The sequence below is a fragment of the Vulpes lagopus genome, chromosome 5 (genome assembly GCF_018345385.1).
Source record: "Vulpes lagopus strain Blue_001 chromosome 5, ASM1834538v1, whole genome shotgun sequence".
NCBI classification, from domain to species: Eukaryota; Metazoa; Chordata; class Mammalia; order Carnivora; family Canidae; genus Vulpes; species Vulpes lagopus.
Genome location: NC_054828.1, coordinates 29,680,506 through 29,707,525, shown reverse-complemented (window position 1 = coordinate 29,707,525; position 27,020 = coordinate 29,680,506). Strand labels below are relative to the sequence as shown.

The 27,020-nt window shown below is 46.6% G+C and overlaps 1 protein-coding gene across 2 annotated transcripts in view; it reads left to right on the top strand.

The window, feature by feature from the left end:
* Positions 1-27,020, top strand: part of THADA (THADA armadillo repeat containing) — a 329,797-nt gene that overhangs the window by 264,915 nt on the left and 37,862 nt on the right. For both annotated transcript variants that reach the window (XM_041754451.1, XM_041754452.1), the window contains 5 exons: positions 5,300-5,676; positions 6,237-6,355; positions 6,693-6,765; positions 10,170-10,323; positions 13,110-13,241. In XM_041754451.1, coding sequence (XP_041610385.1) covers positions 5,300-5,676; positions 6,237-6,355; positions 6,693-6,765; positions 10,170-10,323; positions 13,110-13,241 — 855 coding nt within the window. The remainder of the gene's footprint in view (positions 1-5,299; positions 5,677-6,236; positions 6,356-6,692; positions 6,766-10,169; positions 10,324-13,109; positions 13,242-27,020) is intronic.

Sequence of the window (27,020 nt, the reverse complement as noted above, 5' to 3'; positions counted from 1 at the left end):
GCGCGATCCTGGAGGCCCGGGATCGAATCCCACGTCGGGCTCCCGGTGCATGGAGCCTGCTTCTCCCTCTGCCTATGTCTCTGCCTCCTCTCTCTCTCTCTCTCTCTCTCTCTCTCTCTCTCTCTGTGACTATCATAAATAAATAAAAAAAGTTTAAAAAAAATAAAATAAAATCAGCCATACATTCTTGAGTGACTAAAATGACTGCACTGGTGAGAAAGTCAAAAGACTTTCCAAACAAGGAGGACTAGAAGAAACTCCTAATTAATAAATTTATAAAATTTGTCTAATTTATGAAAAGTAAGATGGGGCCACTAAAGGAGGGACTCGATTCTTTCATTGGAACACTTGGCTTTCCAAGAAAGATCAGAAAGAAGAAAAACCCAAAGCAATCACAATTGAAATTGCAAACAGAAATGTTATCTTCCAGAGAAGAGAAGTGCTAAACCTCACACTGAGGAATCCCATCCAAGAACCAACTTCAGTTTTTTGCATGCTGTCACTGCCGGAAATGGAAATAAATTTCCCCAGGTTGATCTAGACTTTGAAATGCATTTGGTAGGGCAGTGCTCAGCCAGGAGGAAGTCTTGGTTGTGAGAACCATTTGGCCAACTGTCTATCAGCTGTGGGGTGCAGATCCAGTAAAGCAGTAGCTGTCAAGCCCAGGGGAATCACACTAGAATCACCTGGTGCTTTAAAACCAGGCTTGCCCCAGACATGCGGTCAAGGGTCCCCTACCATTGTTTTTCTAAAGCTCTAGTCACTAGAGCTGCTTATGTGAAAGTATTTGTTACCTCTAACTCCAGCCTCAAGAGCCCCTGGAGGCACAAGGAAGGCACAGGGGGAGAGGGGCTCTGTGGTCCCCACATTTGTGGGAACTCCGTAAGAATAGAGTCCTGGTCTTTCTGATGTCTCATGGCTACATCCTAGACTGAGAACAGAACCTGGACCCTCTGAGCCACAGTTGAGGCCGACCTGCCAGAGGCCTTTATTCTAGGGCTTATTCATTCTTTTGAATTCTTGGTGGTTTTCCCTCCTTTGATGTCTATTTGTAAGAGAAAAGAGGTGAAGTACCAGGCTGGAATCAAGTGTGCTCTGCTGGGGACTGCAGACCCCTACTTCCCCACCCATTAACCCTACGGACCCCTGTGAAAGTCGTGTCTTAGGAGCAAGGTTTTCAGCTGGGGTACGTAGCAGAATTAGCTGTGGGCTTCTTAAGACTACAGGTGTCTGGGCACCCCCGGTGGCGCAGCGGTTTGGCGCAGCGGTTTGGCGCAGCGGTTTGGCGCAGCGGTTTAGCGCCGCCTGCAGCCCGGGGTCTGATCCTGGAGACCTAGGATCGAGTCCCGCGTCGGGCTCCCTGCATGGAGCCCGCTTCTCCCTCTGCCTGTGTCTCTGCCTCTCAGTCTCTCTCTCTCTCTCTCTGAATGAATGAATGAATTAAAAAAAAAAAAAAAAGACTACAGGTGTCTGTGCCCACCTCAAGCCACCTGACTCCAAATATGCAGGCGTGGGATTCAGGTCCGTGTGGTTTTAATAAGCTCTAGTTATGTAGCATCACTTGAGGGTGGTGGTTTTAAAGCATCTGACCCGGCGGTGGCAGCAGCAGCATCACCTGGGAGCTTATTAGAAATGCAAACTCAGCCTCTTCCCCAGATCTCCTGAATCAGACACTTTGAGGGTGAGGCAGCAGTCTGTGGGTTAGCAAGCCCTCCAGGTGATTCTAGGTACACTCCAGTTTGAGAAACTCTGCTTAGGTCATCTCTTTGGGTCTCAGTGCACAAAAAGGTGCTTTTTGGTTTTTTTTCCTTAAGCAGCAGTTAGGAAAAAATGTCTAAATGAATGTTATTTGATAATTTCCTAGCTTATAGCTCTGACCTAACTACTCCTCTGCTGATACGTTAATTCAGCAAATGAATTCACAGGTCACTCTTTGTCTCTTAACTTCCCCTGGAGCATTTGCCCTTTGCTCCACTAGTCAGCCACCTCTGGGAAGCCTGCAGGGCCCATCTTCAATTTTATTCCCTACTGAAAGCTTTTATTTTGTCTTTTCCCTGTAGAAAATAAGTGCCTGTCACATTTATTTTGGTCCTTCTTAATGGCTTATGTATTCTCTTTATCTCCCATTCCCTGCAACCTTGGGCAAGTAACTTAACCTGTTTCCTCATCTGTAAAATGGAAATAGTACTAGCACCAACGGCTTTAATTAAATGCATTAACTCTTGTTGAGGTGCTTAGAATAGTACTCAAGTGTCAGTTCTAAAAGTAGTTATTATTCCTAACATTAAATAATGGACATATAACATTCTATAGTGCCCGGCACATAAATATAGCTTTCCTCACTAACAATTTTAGGGCACTAAGCATTTGGCACTTTTGGTAGTTGTCTTTGTCCTCTTGTTAGCTGTAAAGCTTTTTGATAGCAAGTAATTTTTCTTTCTCAACTCTGAATCTCTCTCCGAGAGTACCTTATATATGCTCAGTAAATGCTTATGGAATTGTACTGAATTCCAAAGGCAAGGTAGGCTAAGAATTTCCATAGGAGCCCTTCCTAAGCCTGACTCCATCTTCCTTTTCTTTGAGGGGAGTGCCTTCATTCCCTGGGTTCATGATAATATCATCCTTCCTCGAGGCCCTAGAGGAGGCAAATGTGTCTGGGTACCTGGCTCTTGAGTCCAGTGAACAATGCCCTCTGCCTGAAATCTCTTTCAGATAACAGGTTCCTCTGAAAATTATCCAGAATGGCCTAGACAGTCTTCCTGTTTTTAATTACATTCTAAAGAGCAGATCTCTGAGCCATGTTTCTGACTCCTTGCCAAACAAATGAAATTCCTTTTTAAGGCAGTGTTGTCCTGAGGCAGCGGTGGGTGGGAAGGGGAGGGAAGTGGTACCTGAAGACCACGTGGTGCACGGGCCTCATTACTAAATTGTAGTCAGATGGGTTTTTAGGCACCGAAAATAAAAGCATCAAGTTGGTGACACAAGTTGAGGATCCCAACTGCCTGGGGCTTCCCTGCTGCTTTGTAAAGATGAGTGTCCTCATACTTGAACTGACTCTGAATTAAGAGCAGAGGTATGTCTGTAACCACAGTTGGCAGATGGTGGATAGTGTCTTCCATGGGACCCAGTCATATTAGAGCTTGAGCCCCTACTTAGCCTTTTGAGGCAAACTTCTTTTTGTAACAATTTGATGTGTAATGTGAATAGTCCATATTTTTAAATCCTGGATTATTGCAAGTTTATAAGATTTTGCAATTTCAAGTAAGTGTTTTTATTACCATAATCTTTCACATTTCTATTACGTATATGATAGTTTTTTCTAGAAGTCAGTAGTGTTCACCAAGTTATGAGATACTTAAATTTCAGCAAGACCTTTGATGAAGTCTATCCTGATGTTCTTGCAGATGAAATTCTAGGCACAGAATGATCAAGGTAGGAGGATTTAGAACTGATAGTGAGTCGGTAAGAGTTTGGAGTGGGCAGGTCAGGGGAACAGCGGGGGTGGGCAGGGAGCTGCCTCTGATGCTCACTGATGTCCTCTGTCCTCCACGCTGGCCCAGTTCACAGTTTCAGTAATTATTTGATTGCAGGCATTTATGGCATGCTTGTCACACTGAGGTTTACACAACCTCTGTTGGACGATGGATGTGTTCTGTGGAGCATCTAGGTTTGGGGACATACCCAAGACCCCTCCCCCAGTCAGTTGCCAGTGTCACCTGTTTTACTCCCTCACTACTTTCTCAAATCCATCTTCTCCCTATCCCTTCCTTACTTCAGAGCCTCATCATTTCTCCCCTAGACTACTCCTGACTTTGTTGCTTGTAGTAATCCATCAGTGGCATTCCCTAGCCTCCAGAAGAATGCCCAGGCTCCTTCACATGGCCTAGGAGGTTCTGAATGTCCTGGCCACCATACTTCTCTGGACTCGTCTCCTACTATTCCCCACCTCGAACTCCATGCTGTAATGATATCAGACTGCCTGTAGTTCCCCACACCGTCCATTCTGGTTCATTCCTATGGCCCTTTGCTCTGCCTTTGGTGGCTCCAACACATTCTCCCTTCCCTTCCCCTTGAAGACTCAGATTATCATTTACACCACAGTATTGGAATTACCTGGTCATTCCTTTCTCACTCTCAAACTAGACTATAAACTCCTCAAGGGCAGTGTTCTTATTTTACTTAGTGCCCTTCACGCAGTAAGTAGGCAATAAGTGTTTTTTGATCAGAAGTAAAAATACAAAAAGATCCTGGCAACCTAAAAGGGAGACCATAAAACTTAAGAGATAAACTATACCAGTGGTTCTACTTGGGCTTAAAACAAACAAACAAACAAAAAAAAACAGGTCCCAATCTAAGCACTGAGTACAAGGTGGGAGAAAGATGACTCACCACCTTCAGTAGACCATGTAAAAAAAGAAAGGCTGTGGTTTTAGTTGACTTTAAGGTCCATGAGTCAACAGTGTGATGCAACTGCTGTAACCTAGTGTCAGAACAGGGAAAGTCATCGTCCTGTGGTCATACCACATGGGAGAGTCATGTCCATTCTATGGCGTCAGACCTTGAGAGAGGTAGAGCACGTCCAAAGGAGGGCAGCTAGAAGAGTGAGAGAAGACGAACCCCACCATATGGGGAGTAGTTGAAGGAAGTAGGGGTGTCTCCTCTGGGGAAGACAGGGGCTCTGATGCCTGAAGGGCTCACGGAGAACCTCAAAATGCCAAATTAGGCCAGTGAGTAGAAAGTCTCAAAAGAACTCAGTGACACTTGGATCTACTAACAGTGGAATAGTCTGTCTTATGAGCTCTGAGTCACTGTAGGAGTAGATCAGGAGCCTCCGAGGAAAGGTGCTACAGAGGAATCTGAGCCCCTAAAGGAAGTTTGAACTAGATGTGCTTTTATCCTGCTCAACTCTGAGGCTTAGTGATTCAGGAGGTCCCTGAGTCCATAATACTGAATGTTGGGAAGGGGTGCCAGGAGCACATTCTCTGATCCAGGAGCCTTTTGTCCCTCTGGGGGAGACATTATGAATTACCCAAACAGAAATTGCTTCTGAGCAAAGGTAATAAGTGACTAGCCCACTTAGGTTCAGACTTGTGGCTCATGTCTTCAGACTTCTGAACATAGATGGGCTAGTCACTTACTACATCATTCCTGTGAAATCTATCCAAGAATGGCGCCTGGTAGTCCACCCCGTGTACTCAGAGCCTTGCATTCTCCATTGTCCTTTTGTGGAACTTTAAATAAAGTGATTACCTCTTTTCCTTTCCTTTTTGGTTTTGTTTTTTTTTTTTTTTTTTTTTAGCTGTGGAGTGTCTTGGCTTCTGGGAGGATGTCAGAAGGATCATCTCAGGATCAGAGCTGATAACGGGATTCACCTATACCTTCACGGTGCCAGGCCTGCCCCAGTACCTCCAGAGTCTCACTAAACTAGCCATCACCACAGCGGCAGTGGCGGCCCAGGCTGGAGAGCAGGCAGGGAACATTCCCATATCCTTCTCTCAGCTGTTGGAGTCTTCCTTCCCTGAAGTGCGCCTGCTGACATTAGAAGCCCTGCTGGAAAGGTTCTCAACAGCAGCCTTGGGATTAGGAGAGAAGGGGCTGCCACCTTTGCAGCGGAATATGGGGGAGACATTCTTGATGTTGGCTGTGAAGGAAAATCACCCGGAATGCTTCTGCAAGGTAAAGTCTCTTGCGTACTGACTGTCCCCTTCACCATAACAAGATCACCTAGACAGGATTGGGTTGGGCTTCTCCAAGAGCAATAGGAAGAAGGTACAGCATCCAGTGGGCAAGAATGCTCTTCATATAGTGTTTTTCATGGCCTCATGCATGGAAGGGCACTAAAAAAGTGATAATGATGATAATGATGATGACAGTAAGCCAAGACAGAGATTGAGAGGAAGCCACTAGTGCTGTAAGAAATGCAGCATTGAAAATTGGCTGTAGACTGTGGCAGAGGGCAGTCTTTGTCAGTGTGGCTATTTGGGGACAGATGGCCACCTAGAAAGGAAAGGAAAGGGCACTGACCTAGGAATCAGGGCATCTAGACTCTGATCTCAGGTCACCTAGGTCCCTTGGGTGTGTCACTGCTCTACCCTGTCTTGGTCTCCCAAAAATAGTAAGGGAGAAATAAGAAGTCCGTGAGGCTTTTTGAAAGATAGACCCTCTTATTGGTATAAGTGATGATTATTTGGCTTTGGAGACTTTTTCCTGAATAATTTTTTTTTTTTAACACTCAGATATTGAAAATTCTCCATTGCATGGACCCCAGTGAGTGGCTTTCCCACATGCAGCGCTGTATCCACCTCACCCCAAAGGAGTTCCTGATCTGGACAATGGATATTGCTTCCAGTGAAAGGTTTGCCCCTGTATTCCATGTGCAACCTCAGTGTGACACTTGCTCCATCCCAGCAGTCACTTACATAATGAACTTGAGCACAGTCCTCCCCTAAGGGCTTGGGTTCTGGGTTTCCTTCTGAATCTCATGAGCATGTTCTAAGCTCAAGCCGTAGAATGATGTCAGAGTTTCACATTAATAACCAAATGGTAATAACCTCTGGAGGCATTTGTATGGCCATGAGGTGAGCATTTCCACCTTTCACAATGGAATGGATTACAGACTATCTGCAAAAACCCATCCATATGTAAAGTATATTTGGGTTTATTTTTTGTGTGTTTTGGCTTACTTTGTCTAGGTCTGAAGTTCAAAGTGTAGCTCTGAGACTTGCCTCCAGAGTGATTGCCCACCACCTACAGATGTGTGAGGAGGTAAGGCTGATTTGGCCTCTGGCCTAGGGTCTGGGTTTTTGCACCCTTCTTTACTGGGAAGGTGTCGACAAAGGTGAACTGTCTCAGCAAGCAGAATCACTGAGGCATGTATGCGCAGCCTATACAAAAATGTTATTCTTTTTGGTTTTTCACTTTGGGTATAACTTATGTAAAATTTTCTGAGTCAGCATTTCTTTTTTCTTGTCCTGGGCATACTTGATTTGAATCCATGAGGGTAACACAACCTCCTCTCCTACAACACATCCACACCCACACTCACACATTCACACACATGCCCAAACCCTTTTTTTTTTCCTATTTAAAGATTTTAGTTATTTATTAGAGAGAGAGAGTGAGTAAGAGAGCACAAGTTGGGAGAGGGGCAGAGGGAGAAACAGTCTCCCTCACTGAGGAGGGAGCCCAACGCGGGGCCCAATCCCAGGACTGCAGGTTCATGATCTGAGCAGAAGGCAGCTGCTTAACGGACTGAGCCACCCAGGTACCCCTAGACCCTTTTTTTAAAGAACAAGTGAGCAAGTCACTAGGATTGCATCCTGGCCAACTAAGTATGAAAATACATCCCTAAGGGTTAACTATTTCCCCAGAACATGGCCTAGCTGACTTTGGATGGAGGCCCAGATGTGCTTTATCTCTCTCACATGTCCTTTAGGGGAGAGGTGGAACGAGAGTAACCAAAACAGCTTCCTAGGAAGATGCCCTGAGACAACTACATGTATACTTAGGGGCATATGAGAAAGCTGCCATCAGAGAATTATTAAAAGTAGAAGGCAGTCGATACTACAGTAAAATTACCTGAAGCTCCTGGTTACATGTGACCATACTATCATAGTGGCAGCATAACATCGCAGATTCCAGTTCCTTATGGTAAAGTGGCATAGCCAGAGGTGCAGGAGATCAGATGGGCAGGGATAGAGGGACAGTGTCCTGAGTGAGAAGGAGCTTTAGATCATGACTAGGAAAGAGGCCCAAGAAATCCAGAGGAGGAAGGGAGTGTAGGCATGCTAAGGAGAAGACTTCACAAAGGAGGTCGTTGAGTTCAGAGAGCAGGGACTGGGCAGAGGGGACAAAGGGTGAGAACTAAACAGATCCATGGTTTCCTTGGGTCATTCAGAGACATGCCAGGAGGCCAAAGCTTGCTGGTCACTAGGAGAAACAAAGAGCAAAAAAAAAAGTCAGTGGTATGTATTGGGGGTTTAAAGGGGAGAGGTTTGTAGGAAGGGAGAGGATTTGCTGGAAAAAACTACAGCCCAGAGGGAAAAAAATTCTAAGCAAATAGTCACAGGGCAGCCTGTCCCATCTGCCAAAAGACATCGTTCTCATCTACAGGCGTCTACGTTTTCATCTACTACTAACCAGTAGTCATGTGCTTCTTAAAGGCAGTACTTGATACTCGAATGAAACATTTGATAAAATTGGGAGATTTCCAGGGAGAGAAAAATTAACAAAACCATAGAAAAACACATGAAGGAAGTTCCCAGAGAGATCTGGGTTTTTTTGTACATTAGGAGTCAGCCTCTTCCTCAAGGTCTAAGATGCTCATCAGTTTAGTTCCACAGAGGCCCATTAACAGTTATTTTGAACAGTTAAAGAGACTTCTTTTTTTTTTTTTTAAGATTTTATTTATTTATTCATGAAAGACACAGAGAGAGACAGAGACAGAGATACAGGCAGAGGGAGAAGCAGGCTCCATGACGGGAGCCTGATGCGGGACTCGATCTCAGAACTCCAGGATCACGCCCTGAGCCGAAGGCAGGCACCAAACCACTGAGCCACCCAGGGATCCCAAGAGGCTTCTTTAATAGGGGAAGTAAAGTATATTTTGAATAATAATCCCATTTCTAGAATATATAGAAAACCAGGGTTTAAAAGATGGAGACAATCCCAATGTCCATCAACTGATGAATGGGTGAACAAAATGTGGTATGTCCATTCAATAAAATGTTATTCAGTCACAAAAAAGTAATGAAGTGCTGACATATCTATAACGTCGATGAACTTTAAAAACATTCTAAAGAAAAGAAGACAGTCACAAAAGACCACATATTGTATGGTTCACTTTATATGGAATGTCCAGAATAGGCAAACCCATAGAGATAGAAAGTAGATTAATGGTTTAAGGCTGTGAGTGGGGAATTTACAAGATGGGGCAGAGAGGGTTTTGGTAACTAAAGAGTACAGGATTTCTCTTTTTGGTGATGAAAATGTTCTAAAATTGACTGGTAGTGAGTGTACAAACCTATGAGTATACTAAAAACTCAACTATATACTTTAAATAGGAGAATTGTATCATGTGAATTGTATCTCAATTTTTAAAAAGCTGTTACTTTAAAAAAAATAGAGCTTTGTTTAAACAATAATGTTAGGATACTGCTTTAAATGTTACAGCAGAAACACTTAAATACAGTGGCTTAAACTAGATCACAGCAGTCAAAGCAGATAGAGTGGCTTGACAATATTGGGCCCCCAGGCTCTTGTACCTTCTTGTCCTGCCATTCTCAACATGGCTTCCATCTTATGGCCCCAGATGGTGGCTCCAGCTTCCACCATCTTGTCCTTGTTCAGGTAGCAGGAGAAGAGAAACCCAGGAAGGAAAGGTCACATGTGTTTCCTAAGGCTTGACCTAAAAATAATACACCATTAATTAGAACCTAATTACATATTACTCTCAAGTGCCAGGGCGTTTGGGAAATGTAGTCTTTAGCTGAGTGCCTACGCACCCAGCCAAAAATCTAAGGTTCTGTTCCTTAAGATAGAAGGAACCTGGGGTAGGGGACGAGGGGTGGAGGTGGGGGGGATATGCCTGGGTGGCTCAGTCAGTTAGGCATCTGCCTTTGGCTTGGGTCATGATCTCAGGGTCCCGGGATCAAGCCCTGTATGGGACTCCCTGCTCAGCAGAAAGCCTGCTTCTCCCTCTCCTCTCTGCTCATGCTCTCTCTCACTATCTCTGTCACTCTCTCTCTCTCTCTCTCCAATAAAATGAATAGATCTTTAAAAAAAGAAAAAAAAAGGAAGGAGCATCAGGTTATTGAAGAAAATGGTATTATTTGCTGCCGTGGTCTTTTCCCAAAAGGCTTGTCTTTACTGAAGCTATCAAATACACCAATGTTATGGTACCCTTTTTTTTTTTTTTGAAAAAAAAAAAAGACTCCAGGAAACTTGCTTACTAGTTTTAGTGACTCAGTATTACTGAAAGACAAGTCACATTTTCTTCCCTGGGCCTTGTTTATTTCTCCCTAGTTGGGTTGGGAAAGCAACTACAAAAACCTTTCTTCCCTGCAGTAAGAGCTAATTTGCAGATCCTATGTGGTATAGGTGGCTCGTACCTAGTTCCATGTCAGCCCTTAATTGCGTCTGCTCAACTGTCATACACTCTGTGCTTTCAGACCAGGGACTCAGTGGCCCCCACACTGAAGCAGTGGGTTCAGTTGGTCGTCTCATCCTGTGGAGAACACCTTCCCACAGAGTCCAGGCTGGCTGCTGCCGAAGCCCTCACCAGCACCACACCGTTCTTGCTTACCAGCCCCCATCCCGTTCTTGGTAAGTGCTCTGGGCTAGGGGAAGCCCGTTGCACCAAATGAGTTAAAAGTGTGAATAGATACTCCAGAGTAGAAAAGAAGGGAAGATGAAACTGACCCATGTGCACCATACTTTTGCATCTTTCACATGTGTTCCCCCCACCCTCCTAACTCCTCATGTTTCACCAAGAGCCTCTTAACCAGCCTCTTTCTTTCAGCCTTGCCCCCAAAGCCATTCTCCTTATGCTTCCAAAAGCTTGTGTGGTCTTTCCAAAATACAGAACTGATCATTTCACTCCACTTCTTAAAGCCGTTGAGTGGGTTCCCATTGCCTTCAAGATAAAATCTAAATACCCTTCCAAATCTAAATCTAGATTTTAGATTTAAAATCTAAATACCCTGCTCAGCCCTCCCTGCTCATCGGCCACATTCCCCAACACAGGCTCCATACATCATTGGCAGGGAACAGTCCTTGAGACAAACTGCTGCTTGAATGACTTCTGTTTGTCTTTCAAGACTCAGCCTAACTGTCATCTCTTCCAGGAAGCCTGATGCAGTGATCTTGGTGAGAAAGGAATGGTCAGGGTGAAGCCAGGGCATTGAGGAGGAAGAAAGGACATGCTCAAGGAGTGTTTAGGAAGTAACTCAGCAGGACTCCATAGAGGTTAATGTGAATGGAAGATTCAAAGAATAAGAACGAGCCACAGTCCCAGCATCCATGGAGCTGTCAGTGTAGTTGTGGAGAAAGGAAATAATTGTTTTTTTAGATGGTGAGATTCAGATTTTAAGCCAGCACAGTTCAGACCAGTGAAATGTCTCATCCCTGGATCTCCCTGGGAAACAAAGTTGTCTTTGATAATCCTTTTAATTCTTTCTTCTAAGTGACTTCCAGGCATTTTTCTTAGACCCAAAGGAGGACTGGAAGGGGCCTTCATTGGTGGTGATTTTTTTTTTTAAGATTTTATTTATTTATTCATGAGAATACACAGAAAGGAGAGAGAGAGAGTCAGAGAAATAGGCAGAGGGAGAAGCAGGCTCCACGCAGGGAGCCCGACATGGGACTTGATCCCAGGTCTCCAGGATCAGGCCCTGGGCCGAAGGCGGCGCTAAACCGCTGAGCCACCTGGGCTGCCCCATTGATGGTGATTTAATCATCAGACCCAGAGGAATAAGAAAAAAAAAAGTTTTGATGAAGCTTCTCCAATTAGTATATCATTTACAGCATTTTCTGGGTGACTCTGGATACTGTAATGCTAGCTCATATCAGGCAAAATGTATGTAGAATAACCTAGAATGCTGAGTGAAATGTACTAGTTAAAAGCCATGGTTCATAATTAATTTCTGGAACCGGTTATAACATTATAGGTAATGAGGAAGAAGGCCGGTGGTGGTGATGGCTATAAGAGCGTGACAAATAGGTACAGAACTGAGAGACAACAGACATGAAAGTGCATGGGGACAAGTTAAGGACAGAGCAGTCATTTAAGGAAAAAGAAAAATTGAAATGGACTAAAGAAAGAAGATTGAAGATCTCAGTGGGGATAAATGACCAAGCTTTAAAGAAGCAAATATTAAGAAAGGAAAATATTAAACCCTAAAGAACAATTAGAATGGATAGATTCTGAAAGACTGCATAAAATTTAAAGCCAAAAAAAAAAAAATTTAAAGCCAGATTTAAAACAGAAAAGAGAGAACAAAACCCCAGAGAGAACGTTGCTGTTCTTGGTATGACTAACGCCCTGTAAACTCTGCTACCAGGTTCTCTGCAGGCAGATGAGAGAGAGCGTAGTTGGGTAGTCTAAGGAGACTTCGTAGGACAGGGTAGGTACCCCATCGAAAGGTTAGGGATGATGGAGTGATGGTTTCCTGTGGCTTACCCACTGTGACTCTGCCCAAGCCTGGGCCCACCCCCTGGACAGCACATACCCTTTCCATGAGGCACAGCCACACGTTTCCATCCCTGACCTCTCCTTGTCTTGTGTCCTTGGTGTTCCTTGCTATTGCTCAGGAACAAATACTGTCTTTTCCTCTCCCATTGTCCATAGCAGCACCTGGCACAGGGACCACACAGAGTTCCTGCCCAAGGAACTCTGGTGGTCAGATAGCAGGCCCCACACAGACTCGTCCCAGGCTATCATGGATGATTCCCTGCCCTTTTCAGTTCTTACCACCACCACCTCAAAGTATAATCTTTTTTTTTTTTAAGATTTTATTTATTTATTCATGAGAGACATAGAGAGAGAGGCAGAAACATAAGAAGAGGGAGAAGCAGGCTCCCCACAGGGAGCCGGATGTGGGACTCGATCCTGGGACTCCAGGATCACCCCCTGAGCTGAAGGCAGATGCTCAACCACTGAGCCACTCAGGGTCCCCCCAAAGTATAATCTTGATTGAAACTTTGCTTTCAGAATTTATAAGCTCCAGCAGTCACTCAAATCAACACTGGGCTAGTTTCCCCAAAGCATTCTTGATGCATAAAATTTCATTCCTGAGAATCATGAGTCATTGTGGACAGCTGGGGCCAGGGCCTTAGTCAGCCGTGCCGCACCTTCTGGGGGGCCTTGCCTTGGGCTGCTTGCCTCCAGAAGCCTTCCTCCTCAAAAAGACAGACATTTCCAAACTGCCTCCTTAGGGCCCTGTCTCTTCCCTGTTTATCCGACTGCCAAGTCTTCCTTTCTTGAAATACCCAGGAAGAAAAGAATGGCTGTTGCTCATTAAATACTGCTGTCTTCCACCATGGATTTAAAGCACTATTTGTACCTGCTTATAAATTGAACCATAGGTCATTTGAATCCCTTTTGGTCTTAGGATTGCAGGATACACTTGCTCTCTGGAGATGTGTCCTTACCCTCCTGCAGAGTGAGGAGCAAGCTGTCAGAGATGCAGCCACAGGAACGGTAGTGACTGCAATGTCACAAGAAAACACCTGCCGATCAACAGGTACCTCATTCTTACCCTTTTGCAGCAGCTTACTGCTCCCAGACAGAAGTTGGCACACTTTTTCCGTAAGTAGCCAGAGAGTGGATATTTTAGCCTTTGGTGGCCATTTGGTTTCTGTCTCAACTCTGCTGTTTTGATGGGAAAGCAGTCCTAAACAACAGATAAACGTGTGGGCATGACTGTGTTCCAGTAAAACTTTACTTACAGAAATAGGCTGCTGCCCAGATTTGCTGACCCCTGCTCTAAGACATCATGGAGAAAAATTGTCTTCAAAGACAGAAATCTAATAGGCAGTGCTTTTTACTAGTTACATTGTCTTTTTTTTTTTTTTTTTGCCATTCTTTTTAAATAAGGCTAAGTCCTGATTATCTGTGTGGTTACATAACCTGGGAATCAAAGCTCCATCATTTTGTACTTCTATTAATTTTTGCCTGTGATAAAAACGGATGCGTGTGAGTCAAGTTAACTTGGAGTAGAAGCAAGGTCACACCTCTGGACAAGTGGCCAGCTGGGAGGGTGACTGCCCTGGTGGACTTGGATTCCCTTCACTAGGGTTGTCACAAAAGATCTCTGGGTCAGCCATCCCAAGGAGAAGCAAGAACACCATTTGGAGGCAAGAGATCACAGGCCTCTGTAAACAAAGAAGTTTACCTTGATAGCAGAATGGGAAAGGGAATAGCCATATAGGGTTTGTAACAAACTCTGGGCTCCTCATCCCAGTGGTTGGGGATCTTGGGGGCTTCCCTTGGAATATGAACTTCCTTGTACCAGAGTCTTCTGTTGTAGTGGCATATATGGGAGAAGCTGGTTTTTAAATAATCTCTTTGTGATGCTGCTCCAGAGCACATTTGATCAGGACCAGCTTTGCCTCTCAGTGGGAAGACACAGTTTGATCTGGTAGTGATGTGTAAGCTGCCCTCTCCTCACCCCTTTCCCACCCTGTCAGAGTTCCTGGGTATGTAATTCTGCCATTAGTGATTCATTCCTTTTTCCTACTGTGTGTTTCCCTTAGAAGGACACACAGAGCATCCAGCAAGTGCTCAGTAAATATTTGGTGGAGTATAATACTCACCAGATCTCTCTAGGACCCTCTCCACCAAAAATGGGAAAGGTTATTACATCCTGGAACTCATCAGTGGACTTACTCCTTCCTAATCTTGATAACTGTTCCCTGACTATTTTTTACTTCTTTCAGAATTTCTCCCAAGTTCATCTAGAGTAAAAGTGTATTACCACAGTCTTCCTCCTATTAGTTTGAATTTTTCCTCAAGAAATACAAACCAATAATCATATATTGAGTGCCTTTCACACGTAAAAATCCATGTGTAAAGCCTCTGAGGGAAGAATAAATGTAAAAGACTACCTATTTTTGTATTCCTCGCCTTGGCCCATAAAAAGAGGTATGAAAAAGACAAGAGGGATCCCTGGGTGGCACAGCGGTTTGGTGCCTGCCTTTGGCCCAGGGCGCGATCCTGGAGACCCGGGATCAGGTCCCACGTCGGGCTCCTGGTGCATGGAGCCTGCTTCTCCCTCTGCCTGTGTCTCTGCCCCTCTCTCTCTCTCTCTGTCTCTCTCTCTCTCTGTGACTATCATAAATAATAAATTTAAAAAATTAAAAATTAAAAAAGAAAAAGACAAGAATTCTATAATAATTAAATGTGGTGTGCTACCCTGGACCAGGTCCTGTGCTAGAAGGGATGAAAAGCCGTACAGGAAATTTCTAGAAGAACTGACAATATTGAAATATTGTAGATTAAAATCAATGTTAAATTTCCTGTATTTGATAACTGTACTGTGGTTTTGTAAGAAAATATTTTGTTCTTAGGAAATCTACAACAGCAATATTAAGGCATAAAAGAGGCACGACACCTGCTACATACTCTCAGATGGTTCAGGGAAAAAAATTGTGTGTGCATGTAAATAGTGAGCACAGATATGGGGTTACTATACTTGCATCTTTTCTGTATATTTGAAATTATTTCAGAATAAAATGTTTTTTTAAAATATCCAGTTCCACAACTTGAAAACACCAACGCAGCATATACTGCTAGACCATCTGACTGGTTTACCAACAATTCAGCCCATGTGGTGACTCCTTTCCCCTAAGTTATATGAAAGCATCCTACCCACCCATTCCCCCTGTTTTGTTTTGTTTTGTTTTTTGTTTGTTGTTTTTTGTTTTACTCATTTTGAGTGAATTTTTGCATCCAAAAAAATCAGACCCAAGCCAGATTCCTCAAAGGTCTCAGCAACATAATATCACTGTGTGGGGACACTCGCTCACCACTTTCTCATGTGTTCCTTGTTCAGCCTGGCAGCAGTACTTAGACAGAACCTCTGTAATACAGCTTGGTTTTCTCAAGCAAAAAAATATATATCTTTCTGTTTGGAACTGAAAAGTAGCTGAAGGCTGAGGATCACTGATTTTTCGCTTTAGTCAGAAGTTCAGCCCGCTGATTCACGAGAACAATACTGTCTTGTTTTGACATTTCTTAAGGATATCAAGTGGCTGATGGTAACTTTTCTCATTCCTTCAGCATGCAGGGATCTTGTAGACTACACTACTAATGGTTTGCTCTGTGGTGTCCAAAGTTAATCATCACTATTGAGTCTTGAATAGCTTGAGAACACATGTCCTTAGTTTTGTCCCCAAGTCAATGGTTTAACGAATGCCACAGTATAATATTATTAAGTCATGGCAATATTTAATGTTTTCTTTGAGAAGGTTAAATATTGTAAATAATAACAATAATAATTCTCGCTTTACCTCCTAAGAATAAAGTAAAACACAAGGACTCCCTGCCTCTGAGACCCCATCCTATAAGTGAGGGCTAGACGTGGTCCGAGAGCTTTGTACGTACACTATCGAGTAGTGTGCTGGGTACACAGGGATATGCAAGGTGCATCTTGACTGTGTGGTCTAGGGAGGTCCCTGAGAGTGGGGCTGGCCCAAAAGACAGGGTAAATGGGACCCAGAGGGGAGCTTTACAATGCAGAAGAAGATAGAGCCAGAACTTGGGAGAGTCGGGGAGAGCTTGGGAGCCGACTAGGGGGCCACATGGCCAGAACACAGGCAGAGGCCAGGGGAGCGGGGTGGAAGAGAAAGCACACTCTCTTAGGATGATTCGGAATGCCAAGTTAAGGGTCTCCTTCTATAGGTGATAGGAGGCTGGAGAGGGCTCTATAGCTGGGAGCAGTGTTGCCAGTGGCGTGTCTGAGGAGCTTTTTCTAGCAGCTGTGTGCCAGGGGACCTGGGCTGGGGTCCGGGAGGGAGGCCAGCTGGGAGCGGGTAGCAAAGATCCTCCCGAGCCGCTGTCAGTGGAGATGGGAGGGGAAAGCATGGCAGGTCGACTGCTGGTGCTGGCAGGAGTGGGCGAGAAGGGAAAGCAGAGAGGGCTCTGAGGCCTCAAACCTGTGAGGTGACCCTGGAGAAACACCCGGATGCGCCTCTGGCACTGACAGAGCAGTTGAGCCGTCACCTCCCAGGAAGTGAAACTACCAGGAATCGGGAAGGGGACGGAGACTACAAGACACTGTGATCTGGGACAGAGTATTCCTCAGGCCGTGGGGAGATGGGTGATGGAAACTGAGAGGGCAAGAGGGGGCCTTTACCTGCTGCAGGAACAGCTCCGCCCTGCCCTTTCCGGCACACCTCACAGTTATCCTGGGAGCCCCAGTGCGGGTTCTGGAAGGCACAGAAGAGGCAAGTGCTAAACCAGTCATTCAGACCGCATCCCTAGCTTGTCATTTTGCCCACGGCTGGTTTCAGGTGTAGATTTGTGGCATCCGTTGGTTAATGATCCTGGGAGGCCTGGTGAAAATAACCCCATGCTTCATCCCGCATGGTCACCTGGAAAGTGAAACACACAGCCCGTCAACAACTCTCTGAGTGCCCCCAGGGAGCCCAGCTTTGCAAGCATGACCTAAGGAAGCCCCAGCAGCACCACCCTCTCTAGCTCCCTACTCCTAGATCAGCCACCGAGTGCTCTGAGAGGGACAGTGGAAATGGCGTTTCTGGACTCAGGAAGAAGGGATTGAAACTTGCAGGTAGGACAAGAAAGGGTATGGGCAGGGCTCCAAGTGAGGCTCCATCTTCTCCTTACCCTGCTCAGACCCCTACTTCCAGCCTTGGAATGCTCTGGAAAGAGCTGCAGTTTCCAGAGCAGGAGACACTGAAGGCCATCAGCTCTGCGGCTCCTGCCTCCCTGGGCTCTCCGCTCTTGCCAGAGCAGCTCACTCATGCTGGTCCCGTTCATATCAGGATTTCATGTTGGATTCCACTTGAACAGAGCTTCCGTTGGGTGTGAGGAGCAGAGGGACCAACCTGGACAGTATTTACACTTAACTCACTAAATTTGTGTGATTCTCGAGTTAGGCAGACAGAGTTCTGGGTGAGAGCAACAGGAAGAAATTTGAAGGGCTTCCAGACCCCATACCCATTGTATTTAGGTTCAAGAAGGATGACTTCTGGGTAGCAATTTCTCATGTAAAAAGTATAAAGGACTTTTAAGAAACAGAGATGGAAAAAAAAAAAAAAAAAAAAAAAAGAAACAGAGATGGACAGGCACGTGCGCGCACACACACACACACACACACACACACACACACACACAGGAAAAGAGAAGCAAGCCTACCTGCACAAGCACAGCTGGTTGTTCTTTTCCTTGGAGGCCTGGCTCCAAGTAATTCCAATCCCTCTCTCTCACCAGGCCTCTTCCCCACAAAAAATCATGTAAAACTTCTGCTCATCCTTTGTAGTGACACCTTAAATCCCACCTCCACCACCCTAGCTTCCCAGGATCTCCACTTCTCTGAACCCCTGCTGTCTTTGCCTCACGGCACATCGCCCTTCATTGTCTACTCTCTTAGTATTTTCCTTTTCATGTGCTTTATGTAGCTTTGTCTTCCCAGCCAGCCCCCGAGCTAGATATTCTCCTGTTACATACACTGTGGGTGCTCAGTTTGTGTTGATGGACTGCCTTTTGACCACAGTAGGCTGCCTAACAGTCAGGAACTGCCTGGTCAGTCTTGAGATCCTGAGGACATTAGTGCCCTCTGAACCGAGAGAGTGCTCCAGAACAGGCAGCCTGACCCTCTGTGTGAGAATCCGCTCCAGGGGCAACTGGAGCAGCAGTGCTAAGTGACCCACTGCCCAGGTCTTGCAGGCTAAGAGCTGGCCGCCCTGTAGCGCTCAGCTCTTCCTCACCCTTACCTCTCAGGTCTGGGCCTCAGGCTGCGGGGCCAGGGAGCAGCAGGGGAGACACAACAGGAGTCTCTGTGTTTGGCATGGGGAGCCCTGGAGATTCCAGAGTAACAGAGCAGCTTAGCAGGGAGGTGAAAGAGCAGACCAGGAACAGAAGGTAAAATGAGAGTCAGAGGTGAGAAGATGGGGCCGTGGGAAGAATTGCAAGTCATCTAGCCTAGGGCATGGTGAGGAACAAAAGACCCAACATCTGCCCAGTTTCCCCCAAACTGTATTCCTCCCCCGGCACCCATGCCCCTACCTCCTCGCACACATGCACACGTGCACAGTTGCTACCCACACAGAGCCCGAGAGACAGCACGGCAGCACCAACATATCTCACAGGCTCCAACCCTTGAGCAAGCAGGGAGGGAGGCCGGGTCACGTTGACATTACACAGCAGCCCCACGGCAACGCCCGGTCAGCAAAGCCCCGGAGCTGTGGGGCTTCGGCTGAGTCACAGACAGCTCCACCCCCAGAACTTCTAGGACTACACACCAAGGCCTCCAGCCCACCCAGCCACATGCCCAGGAGAGGGGTGGGGGCGTGGAGGCCTGTGCTTTTTTCAATTTCCAGGTGGTCCTGGAAGAAGAGCCCTCAGAGTCTGACCTCCCTCCTCCCTCTGCCTCCCTATAGGTTCTTCCCTGACCTGCTCACATGTGCTGTCCCCACAGTGTCTCCTCCGTGCTGTGGTGCCAGAGCCTGGCCCCAAAAGCAGATTTAGAGGGCTTTTAAGCCCCTTGAGGGTAACCTGAGGTGTATATACCAAGTACATTTTCCTGGAGAAAATGATCCAGATAAGATAACCACCTCACTAGAATGAGCCTTCACACCTTCCAGGCCTGACCTGCCTCCATCATTTCTTTTTGCCTGTTCTTAAATTCCAAATTGTTTTCTCAGTTCCTCCTTCACACCTACCTAGATGGTCCACAGCTTTTTCTCTTAGTATTTAAGTACGAAGCCAAAAGTGGTGACATCAAGCATATTCGTTTAAGAAATAGTTACAAATTGCCTGTCCACCAGGCTTCCCTTCTTTCTCAGAATAAAAGCCACCTCCTAAAGTAACATATAAAGAGCCATACCTGACCTCTCACCCCTGCCCTTCTCCAACCTCATCTGCTACACTCTCTCCCTCTCTTTCTCTGCTCCAGCTACTCCAGCCTCAGGTCCTTTGCACTAGCCACTCCCTCTGCTTGGAATGGTCTTCCCTGGTCCCACACAGCTAACCTCCTTCCTGTCATTTCAATCTCTGCTTCAGTGTCATCTCCACCGAGAGCCTGCCTTGACAAGCCAGTTTAGAGTACCCACCCAATCGTCTGCTGGTTTAACTCTCTGCTTAGTCCTTTCACTGTCTTATTTTACTATTTATTTACTTTGTTCTTTGTCTCCCCCTACCAGAATAAAAGTTCCAAGAGGGCAAGATTTTTGTCTCTTCTGCTTGCTGCTGTATTCCCAGAACCTGGCACATAATAGATGCTCAGGGAAAAAAAAATCACTATCGAACAATCAGTTGAATAAAGGAATGGAGGAATGCGCCCATCACAGTAATTAAACACAGTAAAAAGATCAGTGATTTTAGAAGCAACCGAAGGCAAGGGAGGCAGAGCTCTTTGGATTCTCTTTGTTGTGAAATGGCCTGGAGGTGGCAGATCCTTGTTACTGCAGACCCAGTCGGCTACCTTAGGCCCCACGTCTTCCCAGAGACAGTAATTCAACAAGGAACTGATTGAGCACCTGCTAAGGCAAGACCACAGTGGTAAAGCCTGGACTAACTGTCCCCTCCCTCGCCTTTTCATTTCTGTCTCCCGCTAGATGGAATTTCTTGAGCAAGAATTCCATCCGTAGTAGCCCACTGGGCTGGGACGTGGCCAGCCAGGGGAAAATTCCAGTTGATCCTCAGGCCCCGGCCAGGAGACCGGGCCTGCGCCAGATGGATCCACCTGGAAGGCCTAGAGCTGGTGGTGGCAGCTCTGAGGATGGAGGCCCCTTCATCCTGGGGTCTCTTGCAGTAGTCTCCTCCCCATTCTGAGTAGGCCAGTGGCAGGGGTGGGGAGATGGAGAACATCACCCAGCAGGCACTCTGGCTTCTTTCAATTTTCACAGCCACTCAGAGATATGTTACTTTGCCTCCATTTTAAATACGAATCAGCTAAAGGTCAGAGTTGAAGCAGTGGACCCCAGGCCCTGCGGAGAGAAGTAGTGAGCAGCGATAGAGCTCAGATTCCATAGGGACAAAGGCCTTGCACATTCACTATTTCCTCTGACACAGGAAGGGGACTCTGAACCCAGTCCTCTAGGTTTGGAGCCAAGGAGTTAACTGAAGAGGGATGTTGAAGGGCTTCTAAATTCACTGTTGAGTTTGAAAGGAAGGCACTAGAATCAACCCAGGCAAATGGCTTGGGGATCCTGGAGCTCAGATAGAGCTTATCCCGGGGAAGGCAGTAGGAGTTGGGGCAGCACGGGTGGATGGCTGCAGTGGGAGGTGGCAGGAGGTCCACCATCAAGGTTGATTTGTTCCCATTTCCCAATCCCCTTCCTAAAGGATGGGGATCACAGGACCTGAAGGGTTTAGATGTAGAAACCAAAGGCCAGGGAAGATAAATGATTATCCCAGTGTCACATAAGTAGTGGGGGAAAAGGTCTAAATTGACACAGACCCTCCCCCACCCTCCCGAGACAGAGCAGCTCTTTTCTACTGCTCCCCTGGCCTCAACTTACAGAAGTGACAGAAATGTAGGGGCACCACTGAGAATACTCTGGACTCTTGGGATGGGGCCAAGGGGTGAAGTCGGAGCTGTGGGGTAGGGGCAGAGGAGAGCGAACACTGCCTTGGAGAGAGGGCCTGGAGGAACTCCAGCATCACAGGGCTGGGAAGAACAGAGTGAAACCAGGCATCTCCCAGCAATAAAACCACACCCTGTGGTGAGCCCTGACACTCCACAGCCTTGCTTTCTCTGGGGCCCTGCTCTTAGGGCCTCTGGGTGCTCATCCTTAGTGCCAATAGTGTTCCAGGGGAGGAAACACAACAAGCTGGGAATTGTGATTCTAACTCCCAGGAGGACCTGTGGCACCAAGGAACTGATTGAGCACCTGCTAAGGCAAGGCCGCAGTGGTAAAGCCTGGACTAGCTGTCCCCTCCCGCGCCTTTTCATTTCTGTCTCACACTAGATGGAATTTCTTGAGCAAGAATTCGACAGAGGGTGAAGGGAAGCAGCTGTTGGAGGAGGGAGCCTGTCAGGAGTATGTTCTCTCTTCTCCCGGTGCAGCCCCACTTACCTTGCACCAGACCGCCTTCCCCCATCACCGTGTCCCTGAAAGCCTGGCCGTGACGTTCACCTGCGTCTTGACAAGTGCGTCACTGGCAGCTGCCCCCTATGTGCAAAGACAGATGCTAACTAATGATACTGCCTTAAATCTGGGAGCGGGTTGCCATTGCCACTGAGTACCCTGACTGGGCCTGGTTGCTGGGGCAATGAGATTGTTTCCAGGGCCTCCCGGTGACTAAGCCCTGGAGAGACAACAACAGGCTCCTCTCAAGGAAATGAGGGTCAGTTTTGCATTATTTTGCCTCCACTCTTGCTGCTCCCGAAAGCCAAGCTTCCTGGGCCCAAGGTGACTGATCCCTGAAAGTGATGATCAGCCCACAGCTCTCTGGCACTGACGTGCTTGGTCAGGACAAGCCCAGTGCCCGGTGATCCTCATTCTCCTGCCCCAGCCTCACAGAGAATCTCTGTGCTTTCCTCTTCCAACCTCAGGAGCCTCTACTTGCCTCAGCTAGGCCACACCAGGACTCAGGATTCGTCTTCTGACTATTGTGAACCATCTCCCTTCTGGAACCTAAGCCAATCTCAGGAGTTAGGATCACCTCTTTGTCGGGATGACCAGATGGGTCCCCATCTTCATTCATCCCTGGACTGGCCAGCCGCATTCACCTCCCACCCCATCTCCTTGGAGAATGCCTTCCCTGAGCAATTCCTCCACACCTTTCATCTATACATAGCCATGCACATGACCCCTTTTCCCACCCAAGTCCACTCACCTGCAGACTGGCCAGAGGATGACCTTCTTCCTCCGGTTCCCAAAACAAATGAGTTCAAGTCTGCACTGTGATAACATAACTGCCCAAAAAAGTATATGTGGGCCCTGTAGTAGCCTCTCATGCTTCAGCATCCTGCTGTTATCCCAAGAGCTGTGAAAAGCTGGAAACATTGGAGCCTGGAAAGCCCTCATGCTGCCCATGAAACCTCCAAGTTCTGTTCTCAAGTCTCTGAGCTTGATCACCCAGGCTTCCTTGCTCCCAACGGCCCTCCTTTTTTGTTTGTTTGTTTGTTTAAGATTTTATTTATTCATGAGACAGAGAGAGACAGAGACAGGCAGAGGGAGAAGCAGGCTCCAACGCAGGGAGCCCGATGTGGGACTCGATCCCAGGACTCCAGGATCACACCCTCTGGGCTGAAGGCAGATGCTAAACCGCTGAGCCATCCAGGGATCCCCCAATGGCCCTCCTTTGACTACAGGAATCCACATGCCAAAAGGTCGTGTAGGCAGAACAAAATGGGAGGTGGCTCTGGTGGTGACGGCTTCACAGGGTGTATTTTTACTGTACACATGGAGCGTGTGTGAGTGTGTGTGTGTGTGTGTGTGTGTGTACATTTGGGTACACGTGTGAGCTGGTGTGTTGTAAATCAGGACTCCTTTCAACGTGGCTCTCTGTAGAGGACACAGAAGCAGTTTGGACATGAACATGTACACTGATGTCATGAGAAGAATGAGATTGTAGGGGATATGCTTTGACCAGGTCACTCCAACATCATCTAAATGAGCGGGAAATCCTCATGTAGTTCTGTAAATCAGGTTTTCAAAAGTCGTTTCTTGTGAAGTTGGTCTACAGGAGTGGAGAGCATCTAGTGAGGATCTGAGACAAATGTTGGCCCTGACTGCAGCTTGCCTCCACCCACGCCCCTGCCCCATTTTCCTCTCCACCCACCCCTACCTCCAGCCAAAGTACTCAAGTTAGTAAAGGACAACCAAGGATCTTACTTTGGGGCATATCTTGAGACAGACTTTCTGAAGTATTTTCTTGGGATCTCAAGCATGAAGCAACTGGTGTTCTAGTCAGGGTATAGATTTGGCACCTGTAACAGAGACCCAAGTTAAAAGTGGTGTATACAGGCATGCCTGGGTGGCTTAATCAGTTAAGTGTCTGCCTTTGGCTTGGGTCATGATCCCCATGTCAGGCTCCCTCTCCCTCTGCGGCTGCCCCTGCTTGTGCGCCCTCTCTCTCTCTCTCAAGTAAATAAAATCTTTTTTTTTTTTTTTTAAGTGGCTTAAACAAGTTAGCTTATTTCACTCTTCTCACATAAAAGGCTCATGGGTCACCTGGGTGACTCAGTTAAGCATCCGATCTTGGTTACAGCTCAAGTCATGATCTCAGGGTCGTGAGATCAAGCCCCGCATTGGGCTCCATGCTCAGCTTGGAGCCTGCTTAAGATTTTTTCTCTCCTCCTTCTGCCCCCCATTCACCCCCACCCTCTACTCATGCACTTAGTTGCACATGTGCATGCTCTTTCCCATTCTCTCTCTCTCTCAAAAAAAGGGGGGGGCTCAGTATGCTGCTGTAATGGTCCACAATCACCAGGGACCCCCCCACACACACTTCTTTCTTGGTGTTTGGCTGCTTTTAGTAGGCACCATTCTGCTCATGATCCAAGGTAGCAGTTGCCATCCCACTGCATATCCACAGTCCAATGATTGGGGAGGAGGGAAAGGATAGCCCACCTGGACATTATAAACACCACTTCCAGGGGTGTCTCATCATCCAGGACTTAGTCATGTGTCACATGGTTTAGCAAAGGAGGCTCACAAATGTGCATTAAGTGGACATGTATAGAGGTGAAGAGTCTATTTGTGTAAGGAGGGAAGAATGGATTTGGGGAGATAGGACCTTCACTTCTTGCCCTTTCTGATTTTCTTATTTTCACACAGGTACTAATTATTAAGTTCCTGGAAAGTTCTGACTGCTTGCTAACAGCTGAGGACACAGATGAATGAGATAGAGCCTCTGGCCTTAACTTTTGGGCCTCTGCCCTCTTGGGTGTTATTCCATCTGAAGTCAATAGGTTTCCCTTTATTGGCATCCATATTTTTTTAGTAACTCCTGTGACCATTTTATAAGAAAAGGCAGTAATTAGTAATCAACAATAAGGATTTTCATCTCCGTTTTTTCACCAGCTTGACAAGTTTAGTTGCGTATCACCATTACATTTCTTAGGACCACACACATCAACTAAAATGCCAAAAAAAAACAAAAACCAAACAAACAAACAAAAAACTTTTTTAGAAAACAAGACAGCAGGTTTTGCAATTGCATTACCCATAGCCAGAATTTACTAGAAAGCTATCTCTTTAATGGAGATGTGGGGGAGACCACACTTAGAAGAGACCCAAGAACAGGAACATGGAGGAGAGAGCCTAGAGGCCATCTCTTCCTGCACGTTCCCTGTCTGCCTTCACCCATATGGCCTTGCGCCTGGTGTGTCATCGACCTACATAAATGTGGCTGTTTCCACAAGGTCCAGCCCCCAGGCCCTCCTTTTACACAAAGCCTCCAGGCCTTTGTCTCTCTCTCTCTCTCTCTCTCTCTGTCAGATCCACACTGTTTAGCTCTTACATTGTTTCTTAGTTAGGATCCCACCCACACTGTAAGCTTTTTAAGGGCTGGATCTCCATCTCAGTGAAGCTGCCTGTGTTAAATTCTTGAGTAGCTCACATCAGGCTGACATATTGCTCTAGCAGCATGGTTTTTGGAGATGAATGTGCACATGGGGGTTGAGGTGAGCAGCTGTCTTTGGGTGGGAGAGGCTCCTGCTCATCCTCAAAGTGAGCCCCAGGGTGCCCAGTGATCCATGCTGGGTCTTCAGAGTCAGGCTAAATTGGGATGGGGTGGGGGCACCTAGGTGGCTCGGTCGGTTAAGTGTCTGACTCTTGATCTCAGCTCAGGTCTTGATCTCAGGGTCGTGAGTTCAAGCCTCTTGTTGGGCTCCACGCTGGGCATCAAGCCTGCTTTAAAAAATAATAAATTAATTAGAATGGGTTGGCAAGGGCTCCCTAAGCAATGCAGTCCCATTATGCCAGAAAATGAAATTCGCCTCTTCTTTTAAAAGCCAGACATAGAGCATAGTGGTTCTGCCTCAAAGTCTCAAGTGTGTTAATTTGTTTCAAAGTAAAAGAAAAAAAAATCATATTCGTGCCGCCTCCTCCTTAATCTGTTCCAAATGAGAGCTTCAAGAAGGCAAACTCCCCAGAATTTTCTCTGTTAAGCAAATTGATTTCTGCTGTGGAGAGAAGCTGGGATGGGGAATGGAGGTAGGAAAATATATGCAACCTGACATAAAAGATTTGGTTTTTGTTTGGAGAAGGATTCGGGTTGTTTTCAGGTTTTGAGTTACAGCTTGGGTGTGTTTGAAGAAGCAGAAGTGAGTGGCACCTCGACCCACAGCCTTTGTGGGCTTTTCATTCAGCTCCTCCTGCCTGGGCCGGTCCCTGTGAAAGATGCCTTGCTTGGCAGGCTGGCCAGGAAACCTTCCTTCATAAATAACTCCCCAGGGGAGACAGGAGTGATAACAGACGTTCTAAGTGGGAGCCATGCTGCCTTCAGCACTTACGAAAGTGTGTGCAAGTCTGGCCCTGGGTTTCTCCTTGCCAAGGCGAGGGAGCCCTCTTCAAGTGTTCAATTTGGTTACTCTCGTTCTATTATTTCTCTAACCTCTCTAACCAGCAGGGAGGCTGAGGCTCTGCTTGTGAGTTCTGTTTTTATTTTTCACACTCTATTTTTATACTTTGAAACTGTGGTCATAAAATATACACTCAAAAATGTTGGCTCTGCACCCACAAGACACAGGAGGCTGTCCAGATGCAGTGTTGGGACTGCTCCCAGGAGGGCCCTGCCCCCACCCCTGGCCTCTTGGGGAGGGACTGGAGGGACAGGGGACAGCAGTTGCTCTAAGAGACTGGTCCAACAAGGAGCAGAACTCTGGCCAAGAGTTATAGATTTGACCCTGAAAAACTCTCAGGAATATTTTCCTGAAGGCTTCCCAAGCTCACAATAAGAGGTCAGGACCTTTAGAAGCAGTGTCCTGTAAAGAGTTCATTCACCTCCATATGTACAGTTGTCCTGGCCCCCATCTTCCCTCGCCGTCCATGTAGAAGGTGTGTGGCATGGTTCTTCATAAAAACAACGCCAGCAAAGCAGTCTCGTTTGTTTCATTCACCATCATTTGCTGGAAATGGTTGTCGCATTCATGTTGCTGTAGAACTTAGGAAACAGACATGAGAAACCTTTCCCAGTGCTCACCACCCCAAGTTCTTCTCTGGCCTAATTCCAACCCCTCCCATGATCTTTTCTCCTTCTCTGCCCCCCCCCCCCCCCAGGCTCCTCTCTGTCCTTCCCTTCCTCCAACCGGAATAGATCTAGGAATCTCCTGACGTTTCCACCTTGGCTACAAACAGCGCTGGTTCTTTTTGAACGGATTCATCCA